The sequence below is a fragment of the Thermobia domestica genome, chromosome 1 (genome assembly GCF_964235325.1).
Source record: "Thermobia domestica chromosome 1, izTheDome1.hap1.1, whole genome shotgun sequence".
NCBI classification, from domain to species: domain Eukaryota; kingdom Metazoa; phylum Arthropoda; class Insecta; order Zygentoma; family Lepismatidae; genus Thermobia; species Thermobia domestica.
In genome coordinates, this window is record NC_137454.1 from 173,591,764 (window position 1) to 173,613,363 (window position 21,600).

General features: G+C 35.9%; 1 protein-coding gene across 1 annotated transcript in view; it reads right to left on the reverse strand.

Moving 5' to 3' along the window:
* The window catches only part of LOC145691128 (RNA/RNP complex-1-interacting phosphatase), a 622,854-nt gene that overhangs the window by 322,198 nt on the left and 279,056 nt on the right, over positions 1–21,600 (reverse strand). The window contains exon 4 of the mRNA XM_081766864.1: positions 18,066–18,153. Coding sequence (XP_081622990.1) covers positions 18,066–18,153 — 88 coding nt within the window. The remainder of the gene's footprint in view (positions 1–18,065; positions 18,154–21,600) is intronic.

Sequence of the window (21,600 nt, forward strand, 5' to 3'; positions counted from 1 at the left end):
AGTTTTTTTTTTTTTTTTTTTTTTTTTTGTCTATATATGCACTTACAGTATATATTGTGGCAGAGCCCGTATTTTAATTAACAAAATCATAATTTAATGATTAATTTTATTTATTTTTGAGAATATTGGATTTATGTAAGATATTAAAATTGTTGTTTGGTGAAGGAAATAACAGTCATAATTCAGGTCAATGCAAGTTTGTAAAATTATACTATTTTGCCGTCAGCAGATAAAAACAAACAATAACACATAATTGGTAGTCTGCGAATGCAGGAAAGAAATTTATAAAATGCGTCGGCTATAACATTCTGTAAAATTATATGAGTTGCATTTATACAATGTTTGTGAACACGAGACACATTCACGGATATGTAGAAATTGCCTAGAATCGGGAAATCAGAGCATTCCGAGTGTTGCAGTTTTTGTTCTCGAAATTAGGAAGAACTTTGTTTTTCCAAAAGAAAGGAGGACACACGTGTCTGACGTCAGACGACGCCACCGAATTCCTGGAGTGATTTCTGAAACAAAACCAGGGGACAGGAGGTCTCTAGATGGAGAAGTTCCGAGTCTTTTGAGAGAGAAGTTCCGTGCCTATCGATGGAATAGTACTGAGCCTATTCGTCGAGTAGTACCGAGTTATTAGAAGGAGAAGTTAAACACTGCGAAGTCTTTGAATGTGATTTGAGAGTCTAAAGTCAATCACAACGTTGAGACTCGAGTTTACAGTCTCAATGCGCCGATCTTCAGTCAACTAACATTTAACGTTAGTTATAACAGAGCATTGGATTGAGACGCCATCTCCAATGTGGACCATTTATTGACCAGAGGGACGCCTGTCAACTACGATATCAACTTGGCGATATCGACATCAAATAATCAACCCAGGAGAGCATCATCAGGGATCATCAACCGAAGACATCGATCAAGGTATGTGTGACTTCAAATTCAGAGTACAAATGCTCAATGCTTGGTATGCATTGCTCTTCTGGCAAAGATTCTAGATATCCGTTTTTATCCACGACATTTACACAAGCAACACACTTTCAAATAAGAAATACAATTGTTAATTATTCATTGAACTTATGTGTTATCATTCCAACTTAATCCCCGTTAGAAATATGCTTTATGCAAAACCTCTCGCATAGAAAACAGTAACTTGCCCACTCATTCTAGATGGTGAGTGGAAGGTGATCTGCTCGATTCAACTATCGCATCCTCATTTCAAGGCACGAATTGAGCAGGTTGTCAATATGGGCCCCGTTAGTAGCTCTCAGAATGTCCAGTCGATATTCAATCTCCCGCCATGTGTTGTGTAGCATATCCGGTGTGATCGAGTGGATGGATTCCTCAATTTTGTGACGAAGAGCAGGAGTAACCTTGCCTGATGTGTGGAGTGGAAGGTTACCTCATCACTGAAAATCACCCTCCCCAACTAATCGTGATCATCCTCGATCTGTTTCAGAATCTCCATTGGGAAACCTGGTTCGTTTTAGTAGGTCATCAGGTTGTATAGCCTGAACGATTTGCATCTTATATGCATACAAACGTAGTCTTTTATGAAGCACCTAATGAACCGTTGAACGTGGGATGTTCAGTTCGCGTGACGCTCTGCGAACTGACTTCGTTGGGTTTCTAGTGAAGGCCTCTCTGACTTCATCCACAGTTTCCGCAAACGTTCGTGCTTTCCCCGAGCCAGGCTGTCGGTTGACATTACCCGTGGCTAAAAACTTCTTAAACCATGTTTTAATGGTCTTGACGTCTGGTGGGTCCCGTTGGTACTTTCGTCTGAAGTCCCTCTGCACGGTAATTGGTGATTTAGTCTCAGCCAACCACACTACACACTGCGCTCTCTCTTGTACTGTTGTCATCTTTGTTTATGAACAACTGCAAGAAATAACAACTATTAACAATCAACAACAAAAGACCTGTTTGAGTTGCTCTTGAAGATGCTGCAAACCGTTATTCTCTGGCACTAATAGTTTCAATGCAATTAATAGAAAATATTTGTAATCAGGGAGGTTTCATGTGGACACCCTGTACAACAGTCGACAGACTTAACTGAGCTGAACAAAGTGATATGGATGAGTGTAAACGCACATGCGTAGTTTCCTAGAAAAATCGATAAAAACATTTATTTTTTGATATTCTGTGCATATATGCTGTGTGATAGTCACGCCATTTCTTAAGGATGAACTGATCTTGATATATACGCTAATCAATAATTTTATTATGACACTAAGTTAGTACGACAGTACAGTATGAAAAATAAGATATAATCCAAAATTATCATCAACGTTTCAATTGAATCGGTGAGTTGAAAAAGGTACACATTCCAAAAATATGAACTTTCGGAAAACTAAGAAAAACTGTTTTGTGAGAAAACTAATTGTTCTACCAAAACATTTACTATTGTCAATACGTGGCGTTTAGTGTAGCAACCCTATTGCACATGGTACCTGTACATAATTTTTTATATATACCATATAATTGTGTAAAGATGTTTAGGAATATGTTCCTTTTTCAACTCAATGTTTTTAAATGCACAATACTGTATCCCAATTAGTGGATTATGTTAAACAGGTTTCAGAAATAAGTGAGTAATACTATTCAATCTTTGTACAAAGGCAAACAAATGTATTTCAAAACTGTTAGCTACACATATTGACAAAAATAACCATGTTTCCGAAAAATCAATGGTCATTGTTGAATTTTTCAGAGTAGACAATCGTAAATCATCTTGATCTAGCGGATCAGCAGCTGAAAAACAAAAGCCTTGATCGAAAAACATTATAAAAAGATGTTCCCTTTCAGTTTGACCATCATTAGTATTTTTTTTATGTGATTAAAACACACCGAGCTGCGAAAAAGTGCTGAGATAATAATATTAAAACGATTTGTTTTACTTTGCCATTGCAAATCAAGTCTTTTTTTGTTACATACAGAATCCAATGTCATAACCTACCATAAAACATGCCTGTAATAAAGATAGCAATACTTAGGTTAGGTTAGGTTAGATTGTATTATGAAGTTTCGTGTTATATTCAGACTGTAGTTAGGATAGATAAGTTCAGGTAAAATGAAAATGGTCTAAAGTAATTTACAAAATATAAAATACTGAATATAAAATTTACATGTTTTTCATTGTCATTAAGCATGTTTGATTTAATTTTGATCTTCAGGTCTTCACAGGTACTGCAGACACCGACCTGAGGTCTGCCAAATCGGTAACCAAAGTTTTTCTTGAAATATTCCAAATAAAACTCATACTTAATTACATTCTTCAAGTCAGGAAATTTTTGTATGAAAAGTTCATGCATTTTTGCCACATTAGGCTGAGCATCGAGATATATGACTGATGTAGACGTATAATGTGCAACATATTTATAAAATTAATCAATATGTTCATGTATTTTAACTAGATGTGAGGCTGGAACAGTATTAGAACGGTGTTCCTGTTTACCTCTCATGTTAATAGGGAATTTCCAAGAAGCCAAAATCTTTGTCAACCTAATAACAACTTTGCGTGACACAGCATGAAGGCTTATGTACTCATTACGACATACTTCAACTCTGCTCGTTCCTTTCGTGGCAAATTACTTGAAAGAGGACTCGTATTGCTTTGCGTTTTGATTTGGTGGTCTGAGCCTTGCAACCTCATGCCTCTCAATTAGGCTCACTAATAATGTGTCCTGTTCGTTCTTAAGTCTGCCACTACTTAGGGTTTTAAACCAACATGACCTTAAACAACAGCTCACCTGTTAAGTCATAATACATAACGGAGCACTAGCGCTGTGGCGAGTGCCGCCGGCACTAGCGCGGCAGTGAGTTGAAGAAGGGACATATTCCTGGAATATGTTCCTTCTTCAACTCAATCACATCTACATATTTTTGGAAAGATTATTTGCAATAGTGAAATATGCTTCTTTTTCTGCTATATGGATGTAGATACGTCCAAAGAAAAAAATGGCTATCTCAGTTTAATTTGTGATATTTTTGGAATATGTACCTTTTTCAACTCACCCGTTCAATTTATTTTTTGTTTAACTATGATACCGTCAATATCTAACATATAGCAATTGATAAATCACATCGAGGTGAAGGAAATTACATGCTTGTAGGTGAATTCTCATCCACCGTTTTCGAGAACATCGATTGAAACGAATATTTATGGCGTGGAAAACATCCTTCGTTGTCAATCGGATGCAGTTCATAGTTTTTATTCTGTTGGAATAGTTTTACTGTCATCATGATTATTATTAATTTATATAGGGGAGGGTACTATGCTTACAGCCGGTTGTACCTACGGCCAGTGCTTATTAAAAGTCATGTGCTGTCGGGAAAGATCAGGAATTGGTCAGAAAAGGTTCCGTTTTGAACCTTACAGTACCATACATGTCCGTGTTTCGAGATCTTGGTCTGGTAAATAGCTGTTTAGTTTTTTATGTTTTTGGGAGGTCAAAGTAAAAAAGTGTGGACACAAACTGTAATTTTTCTCCCCCCTACAGTGCACGCAAAAGTACCAACAATTCCTTATTGGTAGTGATTCTATTGATTGATTTCTGATTTTTATTTCGATGAAGCCACGTTGGGTTTGTCACCGACAACCGGTAAAGTAAAGATGGCGAAGTGCTGTACTTACGACCATTGAATCAATTGCACCTACGGCCACAACACTAAGAACCGTGAACAAGTAGCAGATGACAATGAAGCAGGACCATCCTCGAGGAACAAGGATAAACAGCATTCAGAACCAGTGATAGGCATAAATCAGTGGGAGCCTCGTATCTCGGAAGCCACCATCATGTCTGGAGGTCCATCAGCATCCTTGTTGATATCGCCAGAAGTTTTGAGGCCTTATCCCGCGGCCCTTCCCCGAAAAGCGAATTGGTGGGGGCGACAGAATGGCAGTTCAAAGATTCTGAGAAGCTCGCAAGAGATTAGAGACTATCAGGAAAAACAGGAAACGCTTCTGAAGAGAACTATAAAAGAAGCATCACCAAAACTAGTAAATAAAGAGAAGATGACTAAACGGGCCTTGATATTCACGAGTTGATATCTTAAGAAGCTGCCATAACCAAAAGTTGGACCCACTACACTATGAACGTTAAGTAACAGATTCTCCTTACAGTGACACGGATACTACTTGTAAATAAATAAATAAATAAATAAATAAATAAATAAAAAGTCGTAAAAAATATCAGTTCTCCAAGTACAAAGTGTCTTCTTCCCTTGTCCTGAATTATGCATTCTTTCTCCTCAATAAGAATAACGGCATGGCTCTTCCCGCAACAAGAACTGAACTTGCTCAAGGGTATCACAAGCGAATGAGATACACCTCCTAATATTAAAAAAACGTTAACTTCATACTGTGAATAAAGCCTTTTATTTACGGTTTGAAGTTACACTACTACAATAACACATAAATAACTTAAATGCGAATATAAACAACTAGTACCTAATTGCATACACATAAATCATTACTACGCTACTGAAGTGTAAATTGCTACGTTATCATTCTTAATAAAGGAATGTATATAATGCAATACATAAATGTCAAAACTTGGATCTAAAATGTCTATTATTGTGAATCCTGTCCTCTGTGACTTCATTAGCATCAATTAAAATACTTATTCCTACAGTGCGTTGATTGGATTAAAGTGTCTCTTTTCAACATCGGTGCATATACTTTCTGCTCAAACACTTCTGAATCATCAATCATTCTCACCGGAAACTGAACCTGGAACCACGCATGTTGCTAACTGAGCAACATACGTACTACCGACAGCTTCACCAAATTTACTGCACTCAAGAATTGTTGCGAGATCCTTTGTCAACCAAACAGTTGGTCAAAACTTAATAGTACCTGTGAAATTACAAATCAAATTCTACAACTGCACACTTATTTCACACTTGAGCGTACTGGTGGTAAAATCGTTGCCAAACCCCGACGCCTGAGTTCGATTTCCGGTGGGAGCTATGTGGTTGAATCCCTCGTTAAGCTATAAGTCCATCTTTCGTATAGCTTCTCTGCTCAACGTGACGCTGAACTCCAAATCAACCAATCGATCTTCTGTGCATCAGCTTTCTATCAATTTAATACAATGTGCAAGTTTTATTGCTGAGTCTCTTCTAAAAAGAGTATAACTTACTATACTAAAAAATACCTTTTATTTTAAAGAGTACAATGGAACATCAATTAAGTTATTAGTATTCGATTTTTTAAGATACAGTGTTAAAAAGTGCTGTATCAAAAGGGAAGAATCGGAAAGATTACTTTTCTTTTTAATTTTAACTTTTTGAAATAATAGACACTATATATATATATATATATATATATATATATATATATATATATATATATATATATATATATATATATATATATATATATATATATATATATATTGTCACTCTTCGAATCAGCGACCTCAAAAATTATGGATTTGACACTATCGGTCATTTCCAATAATTTTTAAACATCTATCCCTCCCCTAAGTTGCGCCGTCAACGTAAAATGAAAAAAAAAAATCTCAGGCCGTATGTTGAAAATTTGATCAAGATCAGGGTCGAGTGATTCAAGAGGTATGCAGTCACAAACATAGTGACTTTCACTTTTATAAACATTCTGTCAAGAAAGTACCGGGAATTGGTCAATAAAACACAAATATTCATTATTCATCCAAATTTGTTATATCGCCTTCAAAGTAGGCCCCTTCTGTACTTTGAAACTCATTTTCCGGGATCGACTTCAGTACTCGCCGAGAATTCTCTTTGATGTCTTCCTATTGACTGAAAACGGGTGCTTCGACGTGGTAATTTAAGTTTTGGAAAAAAGAAAAAAACGGCTGGAGCCAGATCAGGGGAATATGGTGGTTGTTCAATAAGATTTGTTGAGTTTTTGGTCAGAAATTCGTTCACAATGATAGCCTTGTGAGATGGTGCGTTATCATGGTACAAAATCCATGAGTTTTATTTCCACAAATTTGATCGTTTTCGACGAATTTGCGTTTTCAAACGCCGCATAACGCTTAGATAATATTCTTTATTTACTGTCCTACCTTCTGGCAAGAATTCCGAGTGCACCACACCGCGATAATCGAAAAAGAAATGTCAACATCACTTTCACTTTTGATCGACTTTGGCATGCTTTTTTGGTTTCTGTTCAGTTGGATGGCGCTATTCCGAAGCTTGTTGACTGGTTTGCATGTCAAACTCGTACACCCATGTCTCATCACCAGATACAATGCGTTTTATGAATGTGGGGTCGAAATTGACTCGTTCTAGCATGTCTTTAGCAAACCTTACGCGATTGAGTTTTTGCAGAAAATTCAGGTCTTTCGGTATTATGGAGCGGCAACATGTTTCATACCCATGCAATCCTTTAAAACTGTACGAATTGATTTGTGAGACAGACTTAAACGACGATTTTCAGTTACCATTTCCTTTATTTTAGCGATGTTAAGTTCAGCTGAAGACGTTGATGGTCGACCAGAGCGAGGCAAATCTTCCACCACCCCAGACCACTTTTGAATGCATTGTACCAATTATACGCATACGTTTTTAATAAAGACGATTCACCGTAAGCCTTATGTAACATTTTCAGCGTTTCGGCACACATGATTCCATTTTTAATGCAAGATTTCAGACAGATTCTTTGTTCGATAGTTTTATCCATTGTAAAAATCGCTCACACACTTGCGATGAACTGACAAATGGAACACTGCAAATAATAATAATAATAATAATAAAAAAACAGATGGCGCTCAAACTCCGCATGAGCATAGAGGGCAGTTATGGTAACGTAGCGACAAGAAGAATATCAATGCACCCTTTCAACGGGTTTTGTAAATGTACAAATCCCTGTATTTTCTTGATATAATTGATATAATGTATATCATATAGAAAACATGATTCTTTTAGTGTTACTTTTTAATAAAGGAAAGACACTGTTACCAGACATTTTCTTTTATCGGAACATAAACTCTGTTAGATATGATACTTACTTTAAAATGGTCCGAGTGCATTTTTTAGAACAATGGAGGCATATCTTCCTTTGGGGAGGAGGTGAGTTCACAGATAACTGCTTTAGCGTCAGGATTCGTAATCTATATACAAGGCTTATCAAGACAATCAAGATACAAACACATTTTCAAAGTTGACGATATTGGCAGTAACATTGATATATGCGACGAAGGTTAGGGGTGATTCGTCAATTCTACAATGAGTCTTATGACAGGAGCACGCATTGGAAATGGTAGTGCTTCGCCAGCATCTATTGCTTTAAGCCCGTCACGTATGGGATGACGTCCCTCAGCGAGTATATTATCTGGGAGATGGGAGAAGTAATTAAGGAATGGGAACGGAAGTGGTGGTCTTGGACCTGTACATTAGGTATTATCCCTACATTTGCCCAGTGTGAATAAGGAAAAACTTCGCTCAGGATAGCTTACACTTTTCCTACCGAATGTTCCCACTAGGAATCGAACGCGTGACCGCTCGCACTAAAGCGCATATTACGCAGGGCCACTACTTAGGTGAAGAAATGGCCTCTCTACTAGTGTGCCCAGTGTACAGAATGACACATTCACGGTGTCATTTTTGCGAGCCCTAACGTTCCGTTCGAACTTTGCTGAACTGGAACTGTTTTTTTCACTTAACGATTCATTTAACTAATTGGCCGCTTCAATTTTGTGTATGCTTGGATTCATGTACATATACCAACGGATTTTTCATCACCTCATGAAAATTCTGAAATCCATCACAGAAATCAAATGTCAGACCACAGTTTACAATCCGCACTTAGGTTGTCTTTTATTAGATCTCTCTGCTGAATATAGAAAGATTAGTAGGGTCAAACACATCTAGAAATCAAGAAAAACTTGCAGCAATGAATTTGAAAGTGACGTGACAGTTTAACTGCATTTTTTTTTTTTTTTGTTTGTTTCTTATACTCCGCATTTTGTTTATTTATTTGATATTAGCAGGAAAGCTTTAAGATTTTCATTTACATAGAACTAATGCATTTCACCAGCACAGGCAGCTCGGTGTGTTCATATGCTTTGAACTGAGACCGAGGCATATTTCAGGATGGTGTATCAGAGCACTGAGTTTGAAATGTCTATTCTAAGGTCCTGTTCTTACTGTGAGAAGGTATTTTGTTTTGTATCTTGTTCAAAACTTACAAATACCTTATACTTTCACTTAAATAACGTGGCAAAGTTATAACTTTAACGTTATTTGTTTGATGTTAGCATTTGACAATATTTCATATGCGTATCAAATGTTCTCGTGTTTCCTAATAATGTTTCTCCTAAATGGCACAATCAAATGTTTTTAAAAAAAAAGTTGTGGTAAGTAAGATTCGAACCTTAAACTGTTGCATAAGAACTCGATATGCTAACCATCTGACAACGCCCAGAATCATAAAACAGAACCCAAATTAGTGATGCTCACGTTACTCTCTTCTTGAATTGATTCTTTAATGATTATTTTGTTTGATTCAGTGTGACATCCTTTGGTTTTCATTCTTGAATTATTTTGATATTAGAAATGTATTATTAGTGTGGAAACTATTTTGTTCTGATTATTCTTTACAAAATAATTGAAACATAAGAGTTAGTGAATTATATATATATATATATATATATATATATATATATATATATATATATATATATATATATATATACAGTGGCGTATTTAGGATTTTGTTTCGGGGGACTACGCACAATACGTGAAAAAGCACTATATTTTTCCTTTTGGGTTCCGACAAATTTTAATGAAGTTGTGCATATAACACATTTATTTCAGGGGGTCTTAAGCCCGAAAGACATCCCATAAATACACCAATATATATATATGTGTGTGTGTGTGTGTGTGTGTGTGTGTGTGTGTGTATGCATGTATGTATAGCATGTAAAGAGTTCCCTCTGGAACTATTTTCGTCAAAAACTTTTTTCTTCTGTTTTTTTGCAATCTATGGACATACTGTATATCAGAGCTGCAGCAATCAATATCCTCGAATAACTCTTCAAGTTAGCAACACTGCTATTAGACAAATATTTGGGCTCATATTTTTCAGTCATCTTATGTGCGTAATAACATGACGTAGTGCCATTTGAAAATAAAATAAGCACATACCGAATTGGCAACATTTTATAAACTTACAGCATGGATGATAATGATTTCGGATAACTTTTATGATAGGTATTAATATACTGTTACGATAATTTCTTATAGGTTAGTTAAATACATTTGAAGTTATTTGGATCATTCTTAAAATTTTACCATTGTCTGGGTTTTTGTCTCAAACTTTTATTGAACCATAACTTCATTATTTTTGCCTATTAGCACTTGTAAGTTTGAAATATGTCACACTTTCGGAGGAGCTATTTGAATTTGTTTTAAGAATATTCAAAACCCATTTTACATTTGGGAGCATGCCTATAAGACTTAAGTTGTAAATTAAATCAAACCCAGTCCGTTGTAACTGCGTCCAGATCATTATCAACATGCACGAAGACAACTGAGTTTATATAAACTTCTCAAAATGCTCACACGTAAGAACAAAATGTTAGATGATGTAAAATGGTAGCCTGCGACATACGTCCTTCTGAATACCATGGACAAGGAAGAAAGAGATGCCTACTTTTATTTGCTCTGTCTGCCTACGCTAGGCCCAAAAGCTCGTCTTTCTTCCTGAACACTCAAGTGGCTTAAGAGATGCAGCGACACCGCCGCTTGTCAACGATGGTAACCACTCTATCAAGAGACGAAAAAGAAAAAGAAAAAAAATACATCTGAAATAGGTGAAGAGAGAATATTCAGAAGAAACAAAATAATACAAGAAAAACAACCTCCACATCAAGTCTTCTTATAAGGACTCAAGTACACGGAAAAAAAGAACGATCAGAGTTGCCAGGTGTTTTCTAATACACAACGTGTTTTATTCATAGTTAATGGACAGTGAAATACTTCAACCTATGACGGCTATCCTGGTCAAAAGGCAAGCATCAAATAAGTGTTCAGTACCCTCTCGAGTTGGGGAAAATCCCAACAATACTAAAATAATTGTGATCTACTACTCCACGCTTCAATGAAGAAACGGATGCGGAATTTGAGTGTAAATAATGACTCAACATAAAACACTGCTTCATTCAATTCGGTCAATGTTTCATTATCAATACTCCACGTGGATTTATTAATAGTACGAGTAATGACGGGAAATCCAGGAGTTACTACTTCACAAAATACAATCTGCAACAGAAGCTCATTCATTACCAAAACAGGGGAAGAACGAAAGCACGAGTAGTGAGCATGCACCAATGTTGATTTAAGATGAATCAGTATTTACTGGAAATTCAGTCCTTAAACCAAGAAAAGGCTTTTGGGCGTCCCTTCAATCACGATTTTACCTCAAGCAATAACAACACATAGCTACATTGAGCAAACAATATTAGCTATATCTGTTTATAAGTATTTTATTATGTAAATGAAATCACAAAGTTCTTTTTGTAGAATGTTGCTAACAGCTAAATTTCCTTAACGTTACTTCTTACATGATGTTCTGCTACTTCCTGTAAACAACAAAAAGTAATGAATGCTGGCATACAAATGAAGAACGCTAAATTACATTGCATTACAAGCTCATTTAGCCCTCTGCTGGAGAAAGACCAACATACAGAATGCTGAATTTGAAAATCACCACTCTCTACAATGCAAACTCATTCAGGAGAATGTTGAGTGTTTTTCTGTAAAAGATTATTATTTGTTCGTTTACACTTTCTCTGTTTATTTTCATCTTTACTTCATTTCCGGATACACACCTTCCAAGGCGGCTGTTTTAAGATATTAAAGGTGTTAATATTATTCTAGTGGCACCTAAAAGAAAACTACAAACAATAATGACTATACATATTTTCACTAATTTTCTTACACAGTCTACTGTCTCTATATATTTTTATTACTACAGCCGACTCATTAATTTGGTACGATGATGTTTGATTTTGACGCTTACTATACGAATGAGTTGGTTCCTGTCAATTTACATATAGAGTAAACCTACCTAACTTCGTGATATTAAGGAGTATGACTGAAAAAATACACATTTCCAAGCATGCAGGATAGATGTAATTTCTACATTAGGAAGGCCGAACATAAACACAACTGCTGTAGTAAAAGAAGCGCAAACAATACAAAAGAAAAAAATATAAAGAAACAGAATACACAACATGTGTGAGCTACCTAACTTCGTGATAGCATACCTTATTCCGTCAGGGTGTGTGCCTAATTTCGTGATACGGTAGTGTACTCACGTTATATTATCAAAGTCTGTATCACTCATATGTAATTGCACATATGCTGCACATGAAAATGGTTATGTCAGCTAAATTAAAACTCTGGCTCCTTTCATAAAACTACCATAAACAGGAGCAGCACTTATCCAGGGGCTACAATTCTTTCCCGAACCATAGCGCTCGTTACTACTAGCGCTCAACTCATCATTTTGCTTACCTGACACTTGTTCTTTTTAGCTGGAGAATCACGTTGCACTGTAGTGACATTTGCCGTCGACTTGTGGCCTGATCAGGAAGATGAACTGTTGCCTTTATGTCTCGTTGAGCTTTTCTGCTAGAAACAGTATTGTTTTTGTCAGGCAGGATTAGATTCATACCGACCGGCACGGTATGAATAAGCCATTGGTTCGGCTCAGGTGAGTCATCGACTCGAGGCGGGTCTGTAGGGTGAGGTGCGGGGTCGGCTCACTTCTCGGTTCGGCTCGGTGCTGACTGAGCCGTGAGCCGAGCCGCTCGAGCCGTTGACGACACTAGAGTCTAATAACTCAGGCTGCTCAGCTACACCCACCGGCTTCCACTGGGCCACTGCGGCCCATAGCTTTGGAATAGTCTGTAGTAATATTCATTATCTTCACCCTCGCAATCAGCTATTGAGTCACGGGGATTAAATTATACATATGTATTTTATTTATTTATTTACTAAAATATTTACGATACAGCCAAAAGATCATTATTTTTGTAATACGTTTATTATTTTCGTGAAGCAAAGAGTGAATATTCTAGTTGGGTTTAGAACTATCACTACTACATTTTTAATTAACAACTAATAGTTTTGTTCATTGTAAATGTTTTACTTTTGTAATGTTTCATTAAAGTTTAGTCATATGTTAATTACCATTTCAAATATTTATAGGTTTTCCTTTTCGATTAGGATGATTAAAAATGAAGTTTCCTCTTTTTCTAAAATTCTTGATAATTGTAATACTTTATTTAAAGGACGTAATTCTGTATTAGTTGGAAATATTCAAATAAACTAGAATGAAGACGATAATACTAAAGCAACATTACTAAAACAAAACATTGCTGTTTAAGAAAGACAGAATCAAGCTTTTCTATAAAAAAAAAAAAAAAAAAAAGGGGGGACAGGGTATGAGATTCGAACTGATGATCGTGGATCAAAACAAAATACTCAAGGAGTGCGCGTTAACCGTCTACTCTACAAAGATAGGGTAAGGTTCATTTTTTTAGCAAACGCATATTAGAAAATCACTGCCACAAACTGCCTGATCGCTATGCATATTTTGGGGCTTATTTCCTTTTATTTGTTTCTTTACTAGATATAAAATGTTTAATATCTATTATTATTAGAGCTGTGCAATATGTATAATAACTAACATTATGAAAGATTTACGTTGTATTTCTAATAAAGCATAAAATTCTTTCTTTTCTGTAAATTTCGCCACGCGTTTGCCACGCTTAGGAAAATGAAACTTAGAATTTGGCGATGAGTTTCGGAGATTTCTTTTAATTATTATAACTTTATTTCTTAATTTTTTACAGAAATATTTTTTAAAATATGTGGTTTCCCTTTTCTGCATATTTTTAAGAAGACATTTAACATTTTCTATATACAAGAAAAAGAGTTATTTCTATTTATGTAATTTTGAAAGACATGCGACAGAAATTCTGGACAGAAGTCTAGTTTCTTCTTTTATTTATACTCCATTTCTAGACACAGTCAAAACAACTTTCATCCATTTTATTGCTTCTTTAAACAAATCACGTAATGACCCATACCTTTCGTTCGGTCTTACTTGTTAGTTCTAAACTTCATGCGTCTCGATTCGTTTGTTTTTTCCTTTTCTGAAGAAATAAAAATGGTTCTGCGTGCGCGGGAATCCATCTGTGGACTACAAGATTTTCAGACCACCTTGCTATCGAATACTCTACGAGGGAGGATGGCCAGAACAGAGAAACTATTTCTTTGTTCAAGAGACATACGTACATTACTCTGGCTTCGTTACCTCGATCTGTGTGCGAATTTACGCAACTAACTCGGTCTACAAATTTTACACGTGATTTCGATATCAAGTTATTATTAGCTTCAACGCTACATGCAACGTTGATAAAGCATTAAAGGAATAATACAAATTACAAATAGTGATCGAACTTACTACTCTAGTCACAAAAAGAACTTTATTCAAGGTGTCACCTCACCTTCCTATCTAGCAAAAGACCCGGGTTCGATTCCCGGTAGGAGCTCATGTGTTTCGGATTTCACGTTAATTAGTAGGTCCCATCTCATATAGCCTTGCTGCTGAAAGGGACGTTAAACTAAAAAATAAACTCAACCTATCTAGAAGAAGGGCGAAACAAAATTCAATAATGCTACCAGCTAACACACATTTATTCTCCATTTTTTGTTCTCATAAAATAATAATTGTATCTGTCAATCCATAAATGTAATAATATTATTACGTTCGTGTGTAAACCTGAAAAGAATCTGACATAAATATATCTCTTCTGTTACTATCAATAGCTTCAACTATGCGTCTTTTTCTTTCCTTCTCTTGTCATTTTAATAATAATAATAATAATAATAATAATAATAATAATAATAATAATAATAATAATAATAATAATAATAATAATAATGGTAAATGGACACTGTTTTCCTCAGAAACTTGCGACTTTAAGATCAACAGTGCAGAGCTCTGTCGACAACAACACACTGGACATTGTTTATAAAAAGACATTACTACTACGAAACATTATTCGCTAACTTATTTTCTACGATTTGAACTGCAAGAAATGATCATATTTCTTCGCGATAATGTGAATACGAAAGTGAAATGTTGTGTTTCTACACAATTTCTTTTTCCCGAATGACTGGATAGTTAAAAAAAAAAAGAAAAAAACTTCTATTGTTGTAAAGAAAATAAAAAAGTATGTCTTTAGGGGGAATAGATCTGAGGACCTCGTGAACTTGAGCTCACGGTGTTACCGATTACACTATCAAGACCTGCATGCAAGGAAAGCGAGTGATTTGTCGAAAGAGTCCAAGGACTTTACACCGCATTGTATTTTTTTCCGTATTTCGTTTTTATTGGGTTCGCTCTATGTTTCTCGTAGAATGCACGAAAAAACAAATACATTTTTTTGCCACGATGCCCAGGAATACTGTTTTAACTGATGAGCAAATAGGAAGCTACTAGCGAAATGATATGGGGCAATGTGTAGCATTTTATTTTCATAGCAGCAAGGGGCAAGATGCAGTACTATCCCGCGAAAACAAAGCATAAACTTTCTTGACAGAGAATACGTGAAGATATTGTGCCTTCAGAATGCCTTAACATCAAAAATATTTACAGAAACAGTAATCCTAATTTTAAGAAAAACATTAGGAACTCTACAATCCTTGGTCTATAATTTGCAAAACATGTAAGTAAAGTCTATTGATCTTGACGGAGGTATTGTCAAATACGATGAACATAAATTTAATTATAAAATTACTTATATTAACCGAGTGAACAGCGTTGGTAAAATATAAAATTAGATTTCAAGAATTTTGTAAGTACGTGGTGTAGTCATACAGATGGTGTACTCGAAATTTTCTGCACGAATTCAGGGTTCAGATAACTTTTATGTGATATTATTTATTAGTTCTTGCATTCGGTTTCGTCACTTAAAACAAAATCATCACTGGAGAACACCTTGGGACGCAACACTTGAGAAAGACGATATCTCTATAAGATTTAGATATTTTACTTTCTTCAATGATATACAGACATTTTGAGTTGATTTTGAGTTTAACGTTCCTTTCAGTAACTATACTACACGAGGCGGGACCTATTGGTGAACGTCGAAACTGAACATGAGCTCCCGCCGAGAATAGAACCCAGGTCTTCCACGCCAAAGGTGCGTACGCTAACCGCTTAGCCACGAAGGAGCTCTCAAAGACATTTTGAATATGTACTAAGTTCGCATAACTTAAACGCTAACAAGGTTCCATAGAGTTGGTAATATCTATCGCATTACTTATGACATTTGAGATAGCGTTAATTGGTTACAGTATATACGTATAAAATATAAAGGTGACCAAGAAAGTTCTGTCGCTTTTTCACCTACCACCCTCGAACATCGATATTCACCTAAAACGTACCTGGAAGATTAAAAATAGTCCCCATCAGCATCGACGACCTTTTACCAAGGTTCTGGAAGGCCATGGTTTCCATCGCGGTAGAGCTTGGTGGGCCGTGAAGCAAAGAAGGTATTAAATGCATTTTGAACCTCTACTAGGGATTTGAACTGGCCTCCTCTAAGGTGATAGTTTAAGAAATGGAACAGGTGATAATCGGACGGTGCAATGTTCGGGGAGTATGGCGGATGCAATAGTGTTTCCCATCCAAGGAGTAAAATGGTGCCCCGGGTCATCTTAGCTTTGTCCTGTAACAGGAGAACTCTTTTGCGATTCAGAAGTGATGGCTCCATAGTTTTGAGTTTTTCTTGAACACGCCTCAACTGCTGACATTACACAGTTGCATTGATGCACTGATCAGCTGGTAGAACCTCCCGATGCACGATGCCAATAGCAGTCGACCAAACACACAGGAGAACCTTCTTCTGGTGCAGTGCTGGTTTCGGCTGTTTTAGAACCGGTTCATGGAATGCTAACCAACGATGACGGCGCCGTGGAGCTTCGTACAGGACCCACTTCTCATCACATGTCAACACACTGTCCAGAAATAGCTCCTTCCTCAGACGAGACAGCAAAGAAACATAGGTGTCTGCTCGCGTTGCCTTCTGGCCCCGAGTCAAATCTTCTTGGACCCATCGACCCAAGTCCATGGAGGTGCTACCGAATAGCATTTCCACTCACACTGACTTGTAGTCCTAGTTCCTAACATGACTGCCTACTGTTCGCGTCAATTACTGCCTGAAGATCTTCATTTTGCGCATGTGTTGGTTTTCCGGCACGTGGTGCGTCTTCCGAGTGTTTCGTCACCGTCCTTAAACTTTTTAAACCACCACTGCACTGTCCGCATAGTCACGACATCCTCACCAAAGGCCTTGCATACCTTTCGCCCCGCTGCAGCGGCGTTTGACCCGAATTTGAACTCGTACAGCATACACGCTCTTATGAAGCTTTGTGGAAGTCCTATGTTCACTCCGTCCTTACGCAAGTTCACGGTGTAACTGAACTGCCACAACCACGTAGTATGTTGGATATACTCACACAAAACAACTGACCTTCGCCTTATCCCCATTCGCATTCAACTCATAGGTGAGGGCTAATGGAACACAGACCTCCACAAAAAGCGACAGAACTTTCTTGGTTACCTTTATATCATCAAAATTTAATATTGATTATTTACGTAAATTTGAAGATACTGGGGTTTGTCTTCAAAATTTTACTATTATTTGAACTTACAGTCCGCGAATTCTGTTCCGACATGCCTTTTTATGTAATCCATCTGAAAGTACCATTTCAGAAAGTCTTATCTTCATTGTAGTTTGAGGTTTCGAAATCACAACCCGCCCGCTGATGCTGACGTTACTGAATTCTCACTGAACTGTATTTATAGAAAAAGACTGTTCCAGATGCTAATCGAGTTTGCCATTGTCAATAAAAAAATACTTATGGAACTTCTTCACAACTAACGCTTGTCTTAAGAAATAGCCATATCGTAATTTACAAAGTTAGAGAAAAGAAGTCACATTTTCTAAGCATCATATGTAAAAATTAAAATTTCTTTAACAAATGCTCACCTCTTTGTTGTAATACCGTGTTGTATTTGTTAGGTCTACTATTAGTCCTAATTGTGGCCTTTTTTCAAGTAAAATAGACGGAGTAAACCTAGAAAGACAAAAAGAAATGAAAACTATTAGAATCAATTCATACGCAGATATCGACAATATGGGAAACAAAATGTATAAAATAAAATATAATGAAGAAAATAAGGTAAAAATTGATATTATTATTTATATTTAGTAACTATATAATGTACTATATTCTATACAATTTTCGAAAACGTGAAACATATTCTCTTATATACTATACGATTGAAGGGATCTTTACAATATATATATATATATATATATATATATATATATATATATATATATATATATATATATATATATATATAAAGAGAGAGAGAGATGGAAGGGCTACGAAAAAACCGGCTGTTTGAAAAAAACGGTTTTTTCTGCTTCGCTTTTTCGCTTGGGAAATTTTGGGCTTTTTTCAAAATTTTGCTTTAAATTGATAAAGCAGACTTTGTTTTGCTTCTATACAGCACAAAAACTCATTTCATTAATGGTTGATGTAGGTAATAATATAAAACCTAAAATAAACCATGAATTTCGAAAAGATTTTTTTTTTTTAATTCTTAACATATTTACATTATGAATTCCTAAGAATTAACCAACAGACGTAATAATTTTTTAACCTCTTATACACAAAAGTAAGTACTTTTACTTTAAAAAAATGATACACAAATAACTAGCAAAATTGTATGTATGTATGTGTGTATTTACTTCAAAATATCACACACCCTCTTTTTGAAACAAAATGAAATAAAACATGAGAGAAATACATTTACCGTATATGATAATCTTAAAGGCTGCACATCAAGAGCTTGGTTTCGGGTGGTTCTGCACATTCTTAAAACTTTTAAGTTTTAACTTTCATATACATTGTATGAATATTTCGAACAAATTTTTCATTCATTGATCACATACGTAATAATCTGTTACCACCTATCACGTGGTTCGGATGTGCAAAATCGGTAAAATTCCAAATTCTATAATGCATTGACTGTTCCTTAAGGTTGTTTAGAATCGGGCAAATACCGAATTTTTTTGTTCATGGATCATATGCGTAACAGACCGTTCATCTGATCGTGTGGTTTCCTAGGCTTATAACCACCATCACGGTTTACCCAATACTGAAGGTTTCTGAATTTTTAACGACAGGAGTTCAACTTTTTTGTTATATTATATATATATATATAATTATTACATTTAAGAAGAGTGGAAACAATCAATCACTGTTTCAATTCACAAGAACATTGTAGGCGACAAAACTCGTAATAATTAGTGAGGCATTTATTTTAACATTATATTAACAAGATTGATTCCATACACAGATGAAATTATTGGAGATTATCAGTGTGAATTTAGGGAAATCGATCAACTATCGACCAGATATTTACCATTCGATAAATCCTCGAAAAGAAATGGGAATATATTACCCAGTACATCAGCTGTTTATTGATTTTAAAAAGGTTTACGACTCGGAAAGGAGGGAAGTATTGTACAATTCTTACAGAATTGGGAATACCGAAAAAAACTAGTCAGATTAATTAAAATGTTTAAATGAATCCCAGAGTAAAGTACGAGTAGAAAAATTGTTGTCCATGAGCTTCAACGTCGAGAATGGTCTGAAACAAGGAGATGTGTTATCGCCATTATTATTCAGCATTGTTCCGGAGTACGCTATAAGGAAACTTAAAGATAGCAACCAGGCCCTAGAGCTGAATGGTATTCACCAGGTTATGGCGTATGCTGATGATGTAAATTTAATAGGGGATGATAGGAGAACAATAAAAAGAAATTCATAGGCATTATTAACCCTGCAACCCTCGAGCGGGGTAAATATAACCCCAGAGGGATATTTTTGTTTGGCTCTCCTAGATAGTTGGCAATTCTCACCCGGCCACCCTACTAGCTGTCTGTTGTATTGTCTACTTCAAGGCCAACAATTAGTTAGTTGTTTACTGTATCTCCTTCGGTCAGTGCAACAGGTTCTGTGCGTTCGGGGTCACATTTACCTCACGCGAGTGTTACTGTAACCTAGTTTTACGACTTAAATGAAAAGTGTTTTTTTTTTCTTTATGCTAGTTTTCAGTGTGATATATTTTATATTCATTCAAAGTAACTTATTTGGTGATAGTTACTAAGGATAAATATGGCTTATGAGAGACACCAGAGTAAGTTTAAACAGTTTGTAAGAGATGTTCTTGGTGAATCCGATGAAGAGGAAGAAGTCGGTGGTGTTGCTTCCGAAGATGAAGATGACTTGGAAGTTCAACAAGGAAAAAGTGACAGTGAGCAAAGTGCCGATGAAGAAGATTCGATGGAAATCGAGGCAGAAGATTTCAGCTGTGATCAAGTTTGTTTTTACATTGGGAAGGACAAGGAAACGTTGTGGCTGAATCAACCACCCCCACAAACTGTTCGGATCAGAGCACGCAATGTGATCCCTGCAATACATGCACCAGGAGTAAGACAAGCAGGTAAAAACGCACTTACGCCTATAGATAGTTGGAACCTATTTTTCTCTGATGAAATCTTAGAAAAAATTGTAGACTACACAAATATCAAAATCAAACAACTAAACTTAGGATACAATAGAGAGTGGGATGTTAAAGAAACAAATTTACTTGAAATAAAAGCAGTGATAGGACTTTTATATTTAACAGGTGTAAAAAACATCTTCCCACGTCAATTTGAAAGACTTGTGGGCCACTGATTGGCTAGGCCTTGACTTGATGAGGTGTGTTATGAGTTTGAGCCGATTTGAATTTTTGCCATCAGCTTTGCGTTTTGATGACATTTTGACAAGAAATCAGAGAAAACGTCTCGATCGATTAGCTCCAGTAAGAGAAATTTTTGAATATCTTGTTGAAAACTTCAAAAAGTACTATTCTCCTGGTCAAATGATGACTTTAGATGAGAAACTCGAGGGCTTTAAAGGTAAATGCCCATTTAGGCAGTTTATCAAAAATAAACCTGCAAAATATGGGATAAAAGTATTTGCACTGGTTGATGCAAAGATGTGTTACACTTACAATTTGGAAATTTATGCTGGAAAACAGCCGGACGGTTCTTTCAAAGTTTCTAACTCAGCTCTCGGGAAACTCGGGAAACTCCCGCCTTAGCCATTGGGAAAATCCTGTTATTACTTTAAATGTGTTTGTATATAAAATTTTAAGGTCAACGTATCATAATCACTACGCTAAAACTGAGGTATTAAATTACAAATTTGGTATATAAATATCATTCAATGAAATTAAAACCAAGTCAAATCCAAGCTGATATTGGAAGCTACGTAGGCAGTTGATAAATTTTGCCAATTTCTATCAATATATTTAAGCAACCTTGGCTTCTTTATAAAACAACAGGCATTCAGGCAAGTAGAAATATATAATTTGGTTACGTTTCGTATGTTTAGGCTTAACATCCTTATGAAATACCAAGGTTATCACGGAGAAGACTTTCGCTTAAAGGGACACCTCAA